We start from the raw sequence: 16661 nt of genomic DNA, 5'->3' as shown, positions 1-16661 counted from the left end.
GAGCAGGATCCGAGGAACAGTGAGAATAAGGTTTGGTTATCACTGGTGACAACTTTTATAGTTCACAGAAAGCCATGACATATGAAATATCAATGAAGGAAGGAGGGACAAGGTCAAGGTCGGGCCATCAGGTGTGTCAGGTAAGGACCCATGGTGTTTCCAGGTTGTGAGGATAGATGGCACTATGGACAGCCCTCCATGCCTCAAGGTGACCCACAAGACATTCGGCACACAGAATAGCAATGCCAACATGATCTACCTACGCCTGAGCATGCCCGTCGAATGCCACTCCTCCTTCAGCCACAGCCCCTGCTTGGACAGTGACGCATTCCAGAAAAGGTGAGGGCGAGGCCTCCCACTCTCAGAGGTGCTCATCGTGTGTGCTGTAAAGTTGGCTTTCCATTTTTCTGTTTCTTCTCTTTCTTTTTTTTTTTTTTTTAATGTTTATTTTTGAAAGAGACAGAGACAGGGCATGAACAGGGGAGGGGCCAAGAGAGGTAGACATAGAATCTGAAGCAGGCTCCAGGCTCTGAGCTGTCAGCACAGAGCCCTATACGGGGCTCAAACTCACAAACCATGAGATCACGACCTGAGCCAAAATTGGGTACTTAACCGACTGAGCCACCCAGGCGCCCTCTTTTTTTTTTTTAATGTTTACTTATTTATTTTTGCAAGAGAGTGAGAGAGGAGGGGCACGAGAGAGAGCAAAGAGAGAGGGAGAGAGAATTCCAAGCAGGCTCCATGGTCAGTGTGGAGCCCAATGTGAGGCTCGGTCGCACAGCCATAGAATCATGACCTGAGCTGAAATCAAGAGTTGGCCACTTAACCAGCTGAGCCTCTCAGGTGTCCCCTATTTCACCCAGGTACAACTGGAACATGTGGGTAGGGTTCTCTCCACTTTCAGTCAGGTATGCATGTGTGTGTTTGTGCAGTGCATAATTAGAGGACCAGTCACGCTAAACAGGGTCACATCCAGGGGGAAAGTTTGCACTCTTGCTGAGCCCTCTGGGTCCTTAGCCTCCTTGCAGCCTACAAATCCTATGTTTTTGGAATAGAAGGTGCATAAGAGGGTGCAATTGTTGCCTTTGTGAAATTAAAAGCTTCTCAAGGCAAATACTACTGTCTTTGTATAACTGTGGCCAGTGTCCAGCCCAGCAGCTATGTGACTTAGGAGTACTAAGACTTCTTCCCTCCTGATAAGGAATATATATGTTCCTTGCTGTATTTCTTTCCTTTAATGTCTGTTTCTAATCATCGATGTATGTCTGCCTATCTAGAGCTGTCTTGTCTGGGTTGCCTCTAGGGTTTCAGTATCTACCCAGCTTTAAACAAGTACAGCTGCTTGAAAGAACAGGACAAGGTATTGAGAGGTATCCCTGCCTATGTTATTTCAGTCTCTTCAACCGCTCCCTAGCTCTCACTTACCATCTGGGCTGAGAGACAAGAGTAACAAGTCACAGTCCTGGCTTGTGGTAGCAGATTACAAATGCACAAGTCCCAAGACCAGTTGGGATCACTCGTGTATAGAAAATAGTTTTCTAACCTTGCCTTCATCATTAAAGGTAGATTAATTGCCTGTCCGAATTGTGGAATTCTCTGTACAGCTGAATAACTAAAACATGGATTATCTCCTCCCCCTGCCCCCACCCCAGGAAACAGATGCAAGAAATACTCTCTCATACAACAACAGTAAGTAAATGTTCTCAATTATGGTTTTCATGATTCGATTCTTTGTTGTGCCTGGGAATATGCCCCTTACAGCAAAGATCTATCTAGAGATCCTCCTTAATTGCCAATTACTGTGCCTTTTAATATCCATCTTGATGCTTCCAGAACACAACTCCAACATTTCTCAAATGGGGAAAAGAAAGACAGTTGTTTAGTACAAAGGAGAAGCTCCACCTGGAGCTCTAATTGTGCATCATGGTGTACTTGTGCCCAGTTGCCACCAGGGACCAGTACTGCCTTTCTGATTGAAATGAACATGGGGGGGGGGGGTCCTTAATTTAATCCTCTTGTTTGCTCTTGTGTGTAAACTTCTGTGAATCAACTCTCCCATGTCTCTGAGCAGTGCCAGCAATAATGTTGAAAGCAATCAAGTGAGAAGTATGAGCAGGGAATGGTCCAGATGATGGAAACTGATGTTGGTCTCTTTTCTATATAGCTAGACAGTAGTCAGAAAGCAACACTTGATAATGTCTTTCTTTCTCTCATCCTTCTTTAGCACCTGACAAAAAACGTTTCTTTGCAAGAAATGCATGTCACCTCTTCTAAAAACTTTTTTTAATGTTTGTTTATTTTGGGGGGAGAGAGAGACAGAATGTGAGTGGGGGAGAGGCAGAGAGAGGGAGACACAGAACGTGAAGCAGGCTCCAAGCTCTGAGCTGTCAGCACAGATCCCAACATGGGTCTCAAACTCACAAACTGCGAGATCATGACCTGAGCCAAAGTCGGATGCTTAGCCGACTAAGCCACCCAGGCACCCCCCATGGCATCCCTTCTATAAACTTATCCTGCAACCACAAGCCTGTAGGTTAACTATCATCAGGAAGTCACGGGAAGTGCAGGGTAGTACACTGTGTGCATTGAGTCACCTTCCCACTTAATTCCCACGGCATCCCCACAAGAGGGACCATATTATGCACTCTGAAACACATAGAGGACAAATGGCTTGCCCAAGGCACACAGTTAATAGCTGCTGGCGGTGAGATTCAAGCCCCCGTTTGACTGGCTGACCCTTTTGTCTCCTAATCAAAAAAAAAAAAAAAAAAAAAAATACAACAGGCTCCAAATAAAAGTAACTTCATTAAGAATAAATGTGTTCAATTTCACAAGGCACGTGATGAAGCAGTCACTTACCTCGTGGTTTAGCTAGTGTCATAGCGTGGTGTTTCAGATAGCAATGCCAGCCAATAACTGCTGTAATTCTCAATAGTGCCTGTCGTTGAGCCTGATGGCCACACAGGGCGCCTTCGGCCACCATGTGAGCTGCTGCTTTTACAGCATCTTTTTTAAGACGTTCAAAACAACCACAAAAAATACTTTGGACGTCCCTGTGGAAGTGGAAAGGGCAGCAGAAGTTGTCAACTATTCTCTTCTGAGGGCAAGGGCAGTGCCCAGGAGAGGGTGAGGGTTCTGTGCTGGCCATTCTGAACGGCTGCCCTTGATAGGTTAAATGCTCGATTGTCTCCATGCTAAAGCACACACAAAAGGGAAAAATAGGGAAGGCAGATTCTCTAGTCAGCCTGTCCTAAGTCTGGAGTGTAGTGCAGCCCAGCTCTAGAGCGGTGTGTGCCTTTTAAGGAAAGAGGGCCACGTGGGCTCCTGCATTTGTTCTGTCATGTCTGGCCCCCCCACCAGGGGCCACTCACTCCCCTCTGTGGTCTCTCCCCAGCAGTGCTACTATGCAATCCGCATCTTCGCTGGACAGGACCCCTCCTGCGTCTGGGTCGGATGGGTGACACCGGACTATCACTTGTACAGCGAAAAGTTTGACCTGAGTAAAAACTGCACAGTGACTGTTACTCTAGGGGATGAAAGAGGCCGGGTCCATGAAAGGTAAGGGGGCTTCCAAGCGGGCAGGGTCAGCCACCAGGCTCCTCACTCTCTCCCTGCAGCTGTCTTCTTTTCCCTTCCACCCAACACCCCAAAAGAAGGAAACATCCCAGTATCTATGAAAAAGGAAAAGTGAAGCACAGGCTTAAAATCCTTCACTAAATAGGCAATACTATGGCAGAAGTGTATTAGTGAAAATGGAGGATAATTCCATCACGGTATCAAACATGACCCATGGAGGCACCTGCGTGGCTCAGTCGGTTAAGCGTCCAACTCTTGATTCTGGCTCAGGTCATGATTTCATAGTTGGTGAGTTCAAGCCCCGTGTTGGGATCTGCGCTGACAGTGCAAAGCCTGCTTGGGATTCTCTCCCTCCCCTCTCTCTTCTCTCTCTCTCTCTGCCCTTCCCTCACTCGCACATGCTCACCTGCTTGCTTTCTCTCATTCCCTCAAAATAAATGAATAAACTTTAAAAAAAAAATGACCCAGGAGTAGGAGATACAAATGGACAGCTGGAAGTCTGTGCCCCCTCTCAAACACTTCTCTTCTGTGCGTTCTGGGCAAGCCCCAATTTCGGCAACATCAGAACAAGACAGAGAAAAACCTCTGGGTGCTTGAAAGAAGTCAATTCAGAAGAAATACAAAGATGCACCACATCACATAGCAACTGATAGACTCAGAACTCCTCATCCTAAGAATGTGAAGTGTCTGAAAACATAAAGAACATAAAAGAGATACAGCAAGTTCACGAACAATAACGTAAAGATCTTTTGGGAAAGCAGGTTTTAGGTACACTCAGGCCTTCCCCCTGGTCCATTGAGGGGGGAGAGGAGGGTTGAGGGTTGATTGCCACCAGGGAAAGAATCTCCAGCCAGCAGTGCCCCAGAGGTGACCCAGGAGACCATGCCTTACTTCCACCCAAGTGAGACTTAATAGAGTCTTTGCCAAACAGACATGTTTAGAGATATAATAGGTTGTTTTGCAAGCTGACCTTTATCCTTACCAAGTCAGGAACATTTTGCAGGCAGTGTTCTTTAGATGCTACCGGGTCATCAAACACTGGTGACCAGAAAGGTCACTTATAATCACTGTATCGTGCAGGACCATTGTGGGTAGGTGGTTAAGAGCACAGACTCTGGAAGCAAACTGCCTGGGTTTTAAACTGAGTTCCAGGACGTCCTGGGCCATTTAGCCTTCCAGGGCCTCAACTTCCTCACCTATAAAATGAGGATAATAGTTTCAGTCTCATGGAGTGATAGGAGGATTAAATGAGGAAATAACTGGAAAAATGCCTAAAACAATGTCTTGACCCAGGGACTGAATAAACACATTACATTACTACTATTACTAAATGTCCTTTATACATTACAAGACCCAGAATAGACGCTACAAACAGCATCCAATATCTTGTTGGGTTGGTAAGGAAAGCACTTGAAAGCAGTTGACTGAAGTCAGAAGACTTTGCTCTTGAGCCAGGAGAACAAAAAGCTGACGTGTCCTTCCCAACTGGGTTTATTACTCGAGTTTGCTGACGGTGCCACACCAGACAGATGACTTCACTTATCTGAGCCTCAGTGACAACATTTATTTTGAAAAGTGACTCGTTAGCATCTGGAACAAGACCCAGTAGATAGTTGGTGCTCAGTAATTCTTAGTTTTTTGTCTTGCACAATAAGAAGTAAATACAGGAACAATGTCTTGTCTAATGTTTTGAGGAATTTCAAATTTGGCCCCTTTAAAATATGACCGAAGCATGTCACTTCACGTTCCCACCGCTTCAGTATGTTAGCAATGGACTTCTGCAGTAGGCATCAATGTACTTGGGACTCTAATCACTGAACGGCAGTAATAGCATGGCTTAAGTTTAACCTGTATGGAAATCTCGCTGTGGCTGTCACTTGTTGGAAGGGGCAGTTTGCACTGGCTCTGCCTGAGGGGTCATTCACACTGAGAAACTGGCCCCACTGGTCCCCCAAAGGAGAGGGAGTAGGAGAGGAGGTGAGCGTATGTTGACAAAGGGGATTTCTGGTCTCAGGGGAGGAAATTATATACTTCTAGAGCTGGAAAGAACCTTGGAGAATTCTAATCAAAGCTTTAACTTCCCAGGGTCAAATCAGGTTGACCCTAGGTGTTTAAAGGGACTGCATTAAAGCAACAGGTAGAGAGTCATGCTCTTGTTTAGCCTGAGAAAAAGCACTTTATGGTACTTCAAACAACTGATTCCTCAGGCAATGTACATCAGGGCTGGGCTTAGTAGAAGGAGACCAAATCATCTGTCTCTTGCCCACAGCCACGTTGACGGGCTCTGAGAATCACCTCTGCCACTAATTTCTCCAAAGCCTACCCAGGATTTGAAATCTCTTAATTAAGGAATCAGGCTTTGGAGCCTTAGTGCCTTTCTTTGGTTATTACTATTGGCTTTTGAATGTAAATGCCTATGATGGAGTCTACACTGTGGGGGTAGGTAGACAGCCAGCTAAGAAAGGCATCCAAGCTGGTAGTTGGTGAAGAGTTCAGGGAGAAGAACTCCAGGGTAGGGCCAGGTTGTGTAGGTCAAGGACGTAGTTGGGCATCAGACCACTTGTGACCTAGTTTGCAAGCAAGCCTGGGTCTGCCATCCTAAGGAATGCGGGCCTGAGTTTTCAAGTGTGTTACAGCCTTTTTCACTGACACTGCAGAGTTTTGTTTGTGCCTCTTATACCAAATCCCTGTATAAATCTTTCCGTGGTGGTCACCTTCCCTGTGCCCCCATCTCCGATCTCTGAGTTGGGAATACTACCATCCCCATGATCCATTTCAGAAAGGTGAATTGACGTTGAGCCGGGAGACAGTTACCAAAACATCGTGCTCTCTGGACCAGAGTATTCTGATAGATTGCCACATCCTTAAATTGAGTGGTCATGTCTGAGAAAATTAGGATGAAGCTGGATGAATGTGTTTAAGAAAAAAAAAAATTGCTGGGTGCTGACTGGAAAACTTCTTTGGAAGGTTTCTGGGGCATTTCGTTCCTGAGCCTTGACTGCACACTGCCCCAGTCCAGATTCTGTGCTTTTTCCTCTCTCTCTGGTTTCCAGCGTGAAACGCAGCAACTGCTACATGGTCTGGGGTGGGGATATTGTGGCCACTTCGCAAAGATCAAGCCGGAGCAACGTGGACCTGGAGATCGGCTGCCTCGTGGATCTGGCGATGGGCATGTTGTCTTTCTCAGCCAATGGGAGAGAGCTCGGTACCTGCTATCAGGTAAGGGTGGCTCTGTGGCCAAGACAGCAGCATCCCCAGCCTGCGTGCTTGTGGCTCTGCTCCTCGTTCTTCTCCATCAGCATCCCGACCACAGCAGATGGGGTTGAGGAGCCCACGTGGTTCACAAGCCATCGAGGGAAAGAAACAAGAACAAAATGGCTTGGTTTTCTACAGAGGGGAAAATAGGGGAAAGTATTGTTCTTTATTGGTTGCTCAGATGTCCTGGTCATCTTTCTACAAGCTAAAGGATTTTCTTTGGTGATGGTCTCTAAAAGGGTATTCATCTATTCCATGAACATTTCTTGTGCAACTTTTATGTTACCTGTGCTCTATAAGATGCAAAATCTGAAAGGGGAGCAGAGATACTCCTTGCTTTAGGAAACTTCTGTGCTCAAAATACAGACTCCTAAAAACAGACTCGTTTGCCAAGGTGTATTCCTTTTGCAAAAAGGCTATTCTCATTCCTTATGAATTCCTTACAGGATCTTTTAAAACTGCATTTATATGAGTAATGTGTTTCTCTGCTTCATTGACTGTAAGCTCTGATAGAACTATGGGGAAAACCCTCAGTTACACACAAGTAGATTTACCTGTCATTAACAAGAAGCCCTATCTCTCTTAAGCAGGATCTTCATCCTTGATGGCCAGGTAAGCTTGGGAAATGCCACATATCATATCCTGCTTCTGACATTGGCAATGAACATTTGTGCAGGACAACTTGAAAAAATACTTCAGAAAGAAACCTGTCGAACCAGGCATTTCTCATATTACATAACCAAAAGCATTTTTGGCTTGTTTTGTTTTACTTTAACATACATAGTAGTTTTCTAGAAGTCTGGAGTTCTACAAAGCATATCTGGAAAAGGCTAACTTCAGGCGTTAAATTTCTCTGTTAAACCTATTTGATACTCCAAGGTAGAATAGAGATGTGTGGACAAAGAGTGTCATCTGAGTTCAGAGAAGGAAGAGCTTCTCTCCATTGAGAGTGGTCAGAGAAATATTCGTTTCAGAGAAACCTTGATTTAAAGAATGGCACAGGAGATATCCTTATGGAGATAGGGAAGCATAAGGTACGTTTTAGGAACAATGGCCACCATAGTATGGGCCTCTGCGGTTATTGGGGAGAAATTCATTTGGAAAAACCGGGAGGTATTGATAGGAATTGAGAAGCTTTTGAAGGTTTCTGACCAGAACAGTAACATGCACAGTGTTTAAGGACCTTTAGCTAACTACAGCAGATGAAAAGCATCCCACTACTGTGTAAATGGCTAAAACCCCAGATTCCACAGTCAGCCCCATGTTATAGCCTCCAGGCTGGAAAGCCTCTTGGCAGCCATTTGTCTGCCTTGTGCTTGAAGAGATGGCATCTGGCGGGGAGAGACGGAGTAGCCCCAAGTCTGAATTGTTTGGTGACCAAGAACGGATGGACCAAACCCTTTCTGGGTTTGGTGGGATCTGCCACCTCCCCTTCTGCATCTCCTGCAATGCATGCCAGTCTGTGTGCCTCCCTGTCCTCCTGGGAAAAAGTAAGAACATCACTCGACAGCCTGGCTGGGCAGACGGAGGGACCTGTCTTTCCAGCAAGAGGCCTTTGCAAAACCAGGCTTTGAGGCAGAAAGTAACCTATTATTCTTCCGGTGCTTTCTCATGATTCCACTCCCCACTCCCCAGCCCCCTGAGAAAATGCTTATATACATTACTGCCGTCCTTCAGAATCCATTAGCTTTTTCCCATTAACTTTTGAAATGAGTTTGACTGAAGGGTCCTCCCTGAGCTGCAGAGAGCTCTAAAGCATCTAATAACTCTGAAGGCTAGTCGGGCTTCGGCGGTCCCTAAATAAATAAATAAACAGCCCCTGGCCTTCACAGCAGCAGTGACTTGCCTGCCTCTGGGAAGAGCCCATAATGCAGGAGGAAATGTCACAACAGACAACAGGACGCCGTGGCTGTTGGTATCCTGACTTGCCCAGTAGTTCCTAGGTCACTTTGGGCTGGTCCGTTGTCTTCTCCCAGCTGCGCGCTGGCACCAACCCACCTCCTGAGATGCCTTCCTCCACTCCGTGCGTATGAATCCTGATTTCCCTGCTCAGTGGCCCCAGTCCTGCGTCCCGCCCAGAGGCATGTTGTCGTGAATGGGATGGTGCCAGGGCTCAGCACAGGAGCCCTCAGGTGTCTCACACCCGGCCAACCCCTTTTTCATTCCAGACGAGACACCAACGTGTCCAGCCATGCATCTGGTCTCCTGGCAGTGGGATGATTATTATTCTGCAGCCATAGCCATTTTCATTTTTCAATTATCTCAAGAGGAACAGGACAGCAATATTTATATACTGGCTTTCTATTCAGAAAGGACCAGTGACCAAAATAATGAGAGGAGGATTCTCTCAGACCATGTTTCTAGACCTCCCCGTTAAATACTGCTGTGCAGTTTGAAAATCTCTTTCTGCCGCACTTAATTTACGTAATCATGGGAGAAATGAGAAATAAAATGTATGTTCAAGAGATACTCGGTTATTGCCACCCCAGCCACACTGCTCTGAGAACAGAGTCAGCTACAAGACTCAGATTTACGAGAGGGGTTAGCTTTCAATTCAGGCCAGTTCCTATGCCCTGACCTTCACACGTGATCAGAAATAAAATGTCTATTATTGCAAGGATAAAAGAGATCAGCCAGAGATAAAAGGTACCTTAAATAGAAAAAAGGTTCATGGCACTCCACGGCAGCCTCAAATCTGGGCTCACTGCTCCTAACATTAGAATGGAAGCTCCCCTTGGGGCGCCTGGGTAGCTCAGTCGGTTAAGCGTCCGACTTCGGCTCAGGTCATGATCTCACGGTCTGTGGGTTCGAGCCCTGCGTCGGGCTCTGTGCTGACAGCTCAGAGCCTGGAGCCCGCTTCGGATTCTGTGTCTCCTCTCTCTCTGCCCCTCCCCTGCTCATGCTATGTCTCTCTCTGTCTCAAAAATAAATTTAAAAAAAAAATGGAAGCTCCCCATCCAGAATGTCACCTCCTAGAGGACAGAGGCCATCTGTCATGCCTGTTGCTGTCCCCGTGCTTGACATAGGACCTGGCACCTAGTAAGTGCTTGCTAAGTTTTTGTTATCAAACCGACCAACTTGGCTGCGAAGCCACTGTTTCAGTTTTTTAATTGCTTCTTAACAAGTGACCGCAGAATTAATAGCTTAAAACCACATACATTTATTATTTCCCAGTTCTGTAAGTTTGGGTTCTCTGCTCAGGTTCTCACAAGGCCAAAGTCAAGGCATGAGCTGGGCTGAGCTGCCTCTGTCTGGAGGCTGTGGGAGGAATCCACTCTAAGCTCATTCAGGTTGTCATCAGGATCCATTGTGGTTATAGGCCAAGGTTCTGAGGTCCGTTCTTCTTTGCTTTCTTTTCTCCTTCCCTCCCCTTCCTTCCCAGAGGTGTCCATATTCCTTCTCATGTGGCCTCTTCCATCTTCAATGCCGACAAGGCATGTCCTATCCTTGTTGGCAGAATTTAGGTGCTTGTGTTTGTAGGTTTCAGGGTCCCTTTCTTGATGGCTGCATCCAGGGGCACTCCCAGTCCCATGAACCCCCCTGAAATCTCCTGTCATGTAGCCTTTCACAGGCTCTGTTACACCATGGTAGCTTCTTTCTCCAACGCCAGGTAGAGAACCTTCTCTCCAGTCTACCGAAACACAGTCTGACAAAACGTAACCAAATCAAGGGAGTAGCAATCTCTACACCCTTTTGCTATATTCTATTTGTTAGAAACAAGATATAGGTTCTGGGGAGGGGATTGTAGGAGAGAGTGGCTCCCTGCGGGCCACCTTAGAGTGTGTCCAGGATACTCAACATTCCCTAACTGTAAGAGAGTTGCAAGAATTTCCTAATGTCTGAATTTACTTAAAGGCAAAGGACTTTAGTTGATAGAATTAAAGTCACCTTTCTGTTTCCATGGTCTCCAAGTCTCATCAATGGTCCTACATCAGGGGTGTCTGGGTGGCTCAGTCGGTTGACCATCCTACTCTTGATTTCTACTCAGGTCATGATCTCACAGTTGTGAAATTGATCCATGCTGAGAGTAGAGCCTGCTTGGGATTCTCTCTCTCTCTCTCTCTCTCTCTCTCTCAACAAACAAACATTTTTTAAAAAGCTCATCAACATGGGCAGATGATAAGTGGAGCCCCTACTGTCATAAATAAATTCACACACTTCATCTAAGTGGCAGCTGGAAGACAGTGAATCCTACACTATTTAAGGTGAGCTCTAGAGTCATAAAGAGAAGGGGGTTACAGAGAAGTCCAGAGGAACCAAGAAAAAGGAGAGGTTCTAAGAAAAGGAGATAGGTTCTGGAAGCAGCCTCTTTATGTTATCTCAAGGAAGCCCTTGCCTATAAAACAGCAGTTCTCATCTGGGGGTGCTTTTCCCTCATGGGACATCTGGCAATCAACAGAGACTTTTTTAGTTGTCATGACTATGCTGGGGGTGGAGAGTAGTACTGACATGTGGGTGGAGGCCAGGGATGCTGCTATCTGTCCTACAACACACAGGACAGCCCTACAACAAAGAGTTACCCACCCAGCCGAAAGAGTCAGTAGTGCCAAGGTTGAAAAGCCCTGTCCTATGACGCCCTTTGGGCTTGCCTCCCCAAAGTCCTTTTTGCCTTCAGAAATAACACTGAAGTCCTTGCACCACCCTCAGTGATGACTTCCTGAGGGCAGGAGTGACGAATGATGGTGCCACTGCATGCCAGGTGTCTCCCTGCTCTATGACGAGCCAGGAATCACATCATTCCGTGAATAAAAGCAGGCATTACCCTTGGTGGTATGTTAATAGCTCCCCACGTGTGACTGTCCTGAGTACTGGAGGAAGATTTTGGCTACTGTTATCAGCGAGAGAAAATGAAAGACTGTGGGATTGTTCAGCCCCAAGTCACGGTGGGGGGGGGGGGGGGGGCAGGAATAAGGTGGAGAGCAGTGACTGCACTCCCAGAAGCACCAGGTCTCAGAATTTCTGAGGAGTAGAGAATGACCCACCAGGGAGTTGTCCTGTTTCAGCTAAGGTTAGAATGAGGGTGTTGATGAATGCACCCAATGACTTAGCCATCTGTGATTTTATAATTCTGAGCAAACCTCCATTTGTTTTGGTTTCCAGGTGGAGCCCAATACCAAAGTGTTTCCAGCAGTCTTCCTGCAGCCCACGAGCACTTCATTGTTTCAGTTTGAACTTGGGAAGCTGAAGGTATTGGTCAGCCTCCTCATCCAATGGCTATGATAAAAGAAGGCAGCATTGACCATTAGGGGAAAATTTTCTAAGCCTCAGAAAACAAGGGAATCCCTTCTCACCCAGGCCCTGTACTGGGTGCTGAAAGAATTACTTAATGTTAATATAACCCATCATGCAAGGTCTTAATTAAGGCTGGCAAAGCCTTAAAGGTCTCCGGATTGATTTGTCTCTCTTTAGTTCATACTCACCATATTGGTTATCGTGGGCCATGTTGCATTATCCAGCAACTGAGCATCTCTGTAGTACACCTGTCTTTCCCTTTGAATGCCTTTTCTGCCTTGCCCCAGAATGCGATGCCCTTGTCGGCGGCCATATTTAAGAGTGAAGAGAAGAACCCAGTTCCGCAGTGTCCACCTCGGCTGGACGTCCAAACCATCCAGCCCGTGCTCTGGAGCCGCATGCCCAGCAGCTTCCTGAAGGTGGAGACGGAACGGGTGAGCGAGCGCCATGGCTGGGTGGTGCAGTGCCTGGAGCCCCTGCAGATGATGGCACTCCACATCCCTGAGGAGAACAGGTAGTGGAGGGACCCACAGAGGAGGGGGCAGGCCTGGGAGGCAGGCAGGAGAAGGGGAGGAGCAGCATCCCCCTTGGCCAGGGGCCCTGCTCTCTTCCCAAAAACCTCAGTGTCTCTTTTCCTTCCTCACTTACATTATTCACTTAGAAACAGCGGAATATCTACTACGATATGCCTCCCACAGGGCCTTCTCTCTGAGTGTCCGAAGTCAGGAGTGTTTCTATCCCTTTAATTAAAAGGTGTAACGTGACCCTGAAATATATGTCATTAATGACAAGAAGGGAGAAAATGAGGCATGCCTAGTTTGCCTGGAGAACCAAGAATGGGCTCCTGGGCTCCTCTTGGTAAGAAGTACTCCTGGATTATGGCCTGGGTTTAATCCCAGCACTATCACTTTCTGGCCTTGTGGCCTTGGGTAAATGACTCCTATAACTTACCTGTGTTTCCTCATGATACATAAAATACATGACCGCCCAGAGGACTGCAGGGAGAAATAAATGGAATTGTGTAGGTGAATCTACACTAGCATAGTTTCTTTTTTTTTTTTTTTTAATTTTTTTTTTAACATTTATTTATTTTTGAGACAGAGACAGAGCATGAACGAGGGAGGGGCAGAGAGAGAGGGAGACACAGAATCGGAAGCAGGCTCCAGGCTCTGAGCCATCGGCCCAGAGCCCGACGTGGGGCTCGAACTCACGGACCGTGAGATCGTGACCTGAGCTGAAGTCGGACGCTTAACCGACTGAGCCACCCAGGCGCCCCTACACTAGCATAGTTTCTATATGTAGAAAGAAAGAAATTTTATCGTTAGCCTATTATCACCCCTTGATCTGTTGGACTAAAAACATACGGTAATGGGGGAACAGGGGGAAGGATTTGATAGCTGCACAGCTCCCATTTAGGTATTCTGCTGGGTCATGGACAGCGGCAAGACAGGCTGGTATAGGGAAGGAGCAAGAAACAAATAGGAGTCCAGCCAAGTATGCCAATTGCAAAGGATCCTCAGATCCATGGTGAGGAGCAAGACAAAACAGAAAATCTAAGCAAGGATCAGAGGCTGTGCCCTGAGCCACCCCCCCCCCAAAAAAATGAGGGAGCAAGACAGACTTGTAAATGGGCTTCTAAAGTCAGGAAGGAGAAAGTGAATTGATTTTGCCAACTGAACTCAAATTGGAAAGTGTTTTCTCTCAGGACAAGAGTGCAGGTGTGTTTGTTTTCAGGGGAGGGAAGGCCCTGTGGATGACGGTAGATTTGGAGATTATACAGATGATGTGGGTGGTGGATTGACAGAGGGCTTCGGCTACATTTTTTTTTTCTGATTTTTTTTAATGTTTATTCATTCTTGAAAGACAGAGACAGAGCACAAACGGGTGTGGGACAGAGAGAGAGGGAGACACAGAATCCAAACCAGGCTCCAGGCTCTGAACTGTCAGCACAGAGCCCAGCGAGGGGCTCAAACTTATGAGCCGTGAGATCATGACCTGAGCCAAAGTCAGACGCTTAACTAACTGAGCCACCCAGGTGCCCCTTCAGCTATGCCTGAGGCTCTTGTATTGGGGAGCAGAGGATCCCCTTCTACCCACAAATAAGAGGACCAAGTCACCTCTGTCACACACCTGAATGTTTTTCAGTTTTCCATTTGGGAGGGTTTTCCTTAATAAGGAGCACTTTCATATTTGGGAATCCATGTCTTTAAGTCTTTCAGACTTTTGAGACTCGTTGAGTTAGGGAGGATTATCAGGAACTGGGATAAGGACCAGAACTGAGAGAGGAATGATAACCTGTACGGGAGGAGGGGGCAGAGGCTCCTTCATCCTTCTATGCCCTCTGCCCTCATTGAGTTGGGTGCAATCCCTGGGGATTCAAAGAGAAGAACTCTGCTGAGCTCTGGCGTATTCTTTTCCAACCGTGGAGTGGTTGATGGCTTGTCCTATCCGCAGGTGTGTGGATGTCCTGGAGCTCTGTGAGCAGGAGGACCTGATGCAGTTCCATTACCACACGCTGCGACTCTACAGTGCAGTGTGCGCCCTGGGAAACAGCCGCGTGGCCTACGCCCTATGCGGCCACGTGGATCTCTCCCAGCTGTTCTACGCCATTGACAACAAGTACCTCCCTGGCCTCCTTCGTTCTGGTTTCTATGACCTGCTCATCAGCATCCATCTGGCCAATGCTAAGGAGAGGAAGCTAATGATGAGGAATGAGTACATCATCCCCATCACCAGCACCACCAGAAAAATCCGCCTGTATCCAGATGAGTCCAAGAGGCACGGGCTGCCTGGGGTGGGCCTGAGAACGTGCCTCAAGCCAGGGTTCAGGTTCTCCACCCCTTGCTTTGTCGTGACCAGTGAGGAGCACCAGAAGCAGAGCCCTGAGATCCCCTTGGAGATTCTCAAGACGAAGGCACTGAGCATGCTGACGGAGGCAGTGCAGCACAGCGGGGCTCACATCCGGGACCCTGTCGGTGGGTCTGTAGAGTTCCAGTTTGTGCCTGTGCTGAAACTCATCGGGACCCTGCTGGTCATGGGGGTGTTTGATGACGATGACGTCAGGCAGATCCTCCTCCTGATCGATCCCTCTGTGTTTGGGGAGCACAGTGGGGAGACTGAGAACAGAGCAGAGAAGGAGGAAGTGACCCAGGTGGAAGAGAAGGCAGTGGAGGCCGGAGAAAAGGCCGGCAAGGAGGCTCCAGTCAAAGGCTTACTGCAGACCCGACTGCCAGAGTCCGTGAAGCTGCAGGTAACTCAGGGCAGCAAAGATCCTGCCTTTGCAAAGTGCGGGGGGAGGGTGACAGTGCAGCCTGGAGCTAAGGCTGGGACTGAGGGTGCTGGCCTAAACCTGGAGTGTAGTGGAAATACAGATAGAGAGCATTCACTGCTCATGATTTTCTCTGGCATGAAATGTACTCCCAAAGTCAAGAGAAAAGTGCTAACCCTTATCAATAAGGCACGTGCCTTAGAATTGTTTTTACGGAACTAGTGATGGATTGGCCCTCATCTTACCTCTTACCCTTTGGGACTAAATGGCTGCTCTGTGAGCCCCTGTCAGGAAAGGAGGAGGAAGAGCCTTTGGCTGTGGAAAAGACCACACTGGTTCATACGGTGGCCATGCTCATCACTTGGGCTCATTTGTTGCCATGTACTGATCACCAAGCCTGTGTAGACGTGCTGTCCTGGCATGCAAACAAACTGCCGTCTGAGCTGAGGAGAAGAGGCATGCTCGCTTCGAGCTGCCCCCTTGGCATCACCTAGGAAGCCGCAACGTTTCCTAAGACATAGTCTTACCAGAGGGAAGCTGGCAGCAGCGATACGCTGAAGATGATAACTATTGTCTTCTGGGCACTGAGAAAAGAGAAATGAAAGTGGACAGAGCAGTACAGTCTGTTCCACAAAGTCAGCCTGGCTCGGGCATCCCTCGACCACATAGCAGCTCTACAGGCTTGCCAAGTCAGTAGCCTCCCAAAGCCTTCGCTTCACAATATGTAAAATGTGGATGATAATTGAATAAAACGTAATATTCACTTTTATCATTAAAATACGGTATGAAATATATTTTATCATAAACCGTGTTAGAATCTCCAAATGAAGCTCTCTTACCTAATGTGGTGGGATTGGTAGCTGTCAGTTCATCAAAATGTTGTATGTAGAGGAGATACGTAACAAATTTTACATAGATACCTTAAACATTTTTATTAAAACATGAATGTGCTCTTCGGATGTGGAGCTGAGACTTTTTCTTCCATGTGAGTCCCTGCTTGGCATGTAGAGTCCTTTCTTTTGCATAAATGACACCTGTCACATACAGTGTGATGTGCCTGATGGCCAGTTTTGGGGGTATCTTGAAGATAGACTGTGGATTTAGAGGTAATTGGAAAGCAACCTGAGTGCAGAACACTTGTAGATTTTAATGATTTTCCCCCAATTTTTTGTAGTTGTCTAACTCACACCCAACTTTGAGTATTTTTTTTAAAAAAACAACTAGCCTTTTGCGAATGTTCCCTAGTCTTTCAATTTAGTTTTCCTATTTCATTGGCACATACAGCTTCTAATCAGATGTGATAACTGTAATCACAAGTGTGATGGGCATG

General features: G+C 47.0%; 1 protein-coding gene across 1 annotated transcript in view; it reads left to right on the top strand.

Moving 5' to 3' along the window:
- The window catches only part of RYR3 (ryanodine receptor 3), a 367593-nt gene that overhangs the window by 175467 nt on the left and 175465 nt on the right, over nt 1-16661 (top strand). The window contains exons 29-35 of the mRNA XM_049611650.1: nt 164-339; nt 1653-1689; nt 3395-3558; nt 6630-6795; nt 11932-12018; nt 12351-12577; nt 14518-15313. Coding sequence (XP_049467607.1) covers nt 164-339; nt 1653-1689; nt 3395-3558; nt 6630-6795; nt 11932-12018; nt 12351-12577; nt 14518-15313 — 1653 coding nt within the window. The remainder of the gene's footprint in view (nt 1-163; nt 340-1652; nt 1690-3394; nt 3559-6629; nt 6796-11931; nt 12019-12350; nt 12578-14517; nt 15314-16661) is intronic.

Source organism: Panthera uncia (genome assembly GCF_023721935.1).
Source record: "Panthera uncia isolate 11264 chromosome B3 unlocalized genomic scaffold, Puncia_PCG_1.0 HiC_scaffold_1, whole genome shotgun sequence".
Taxonomy (NCBI): Eukaryota; Metazoa; Chordata; class Mammalia; order Carnivora; family Felidae; genus Panthera; species Panthera uncia.
This window is presented reverse-complemented; position numbering and strand designations above follow the sequence as displayed.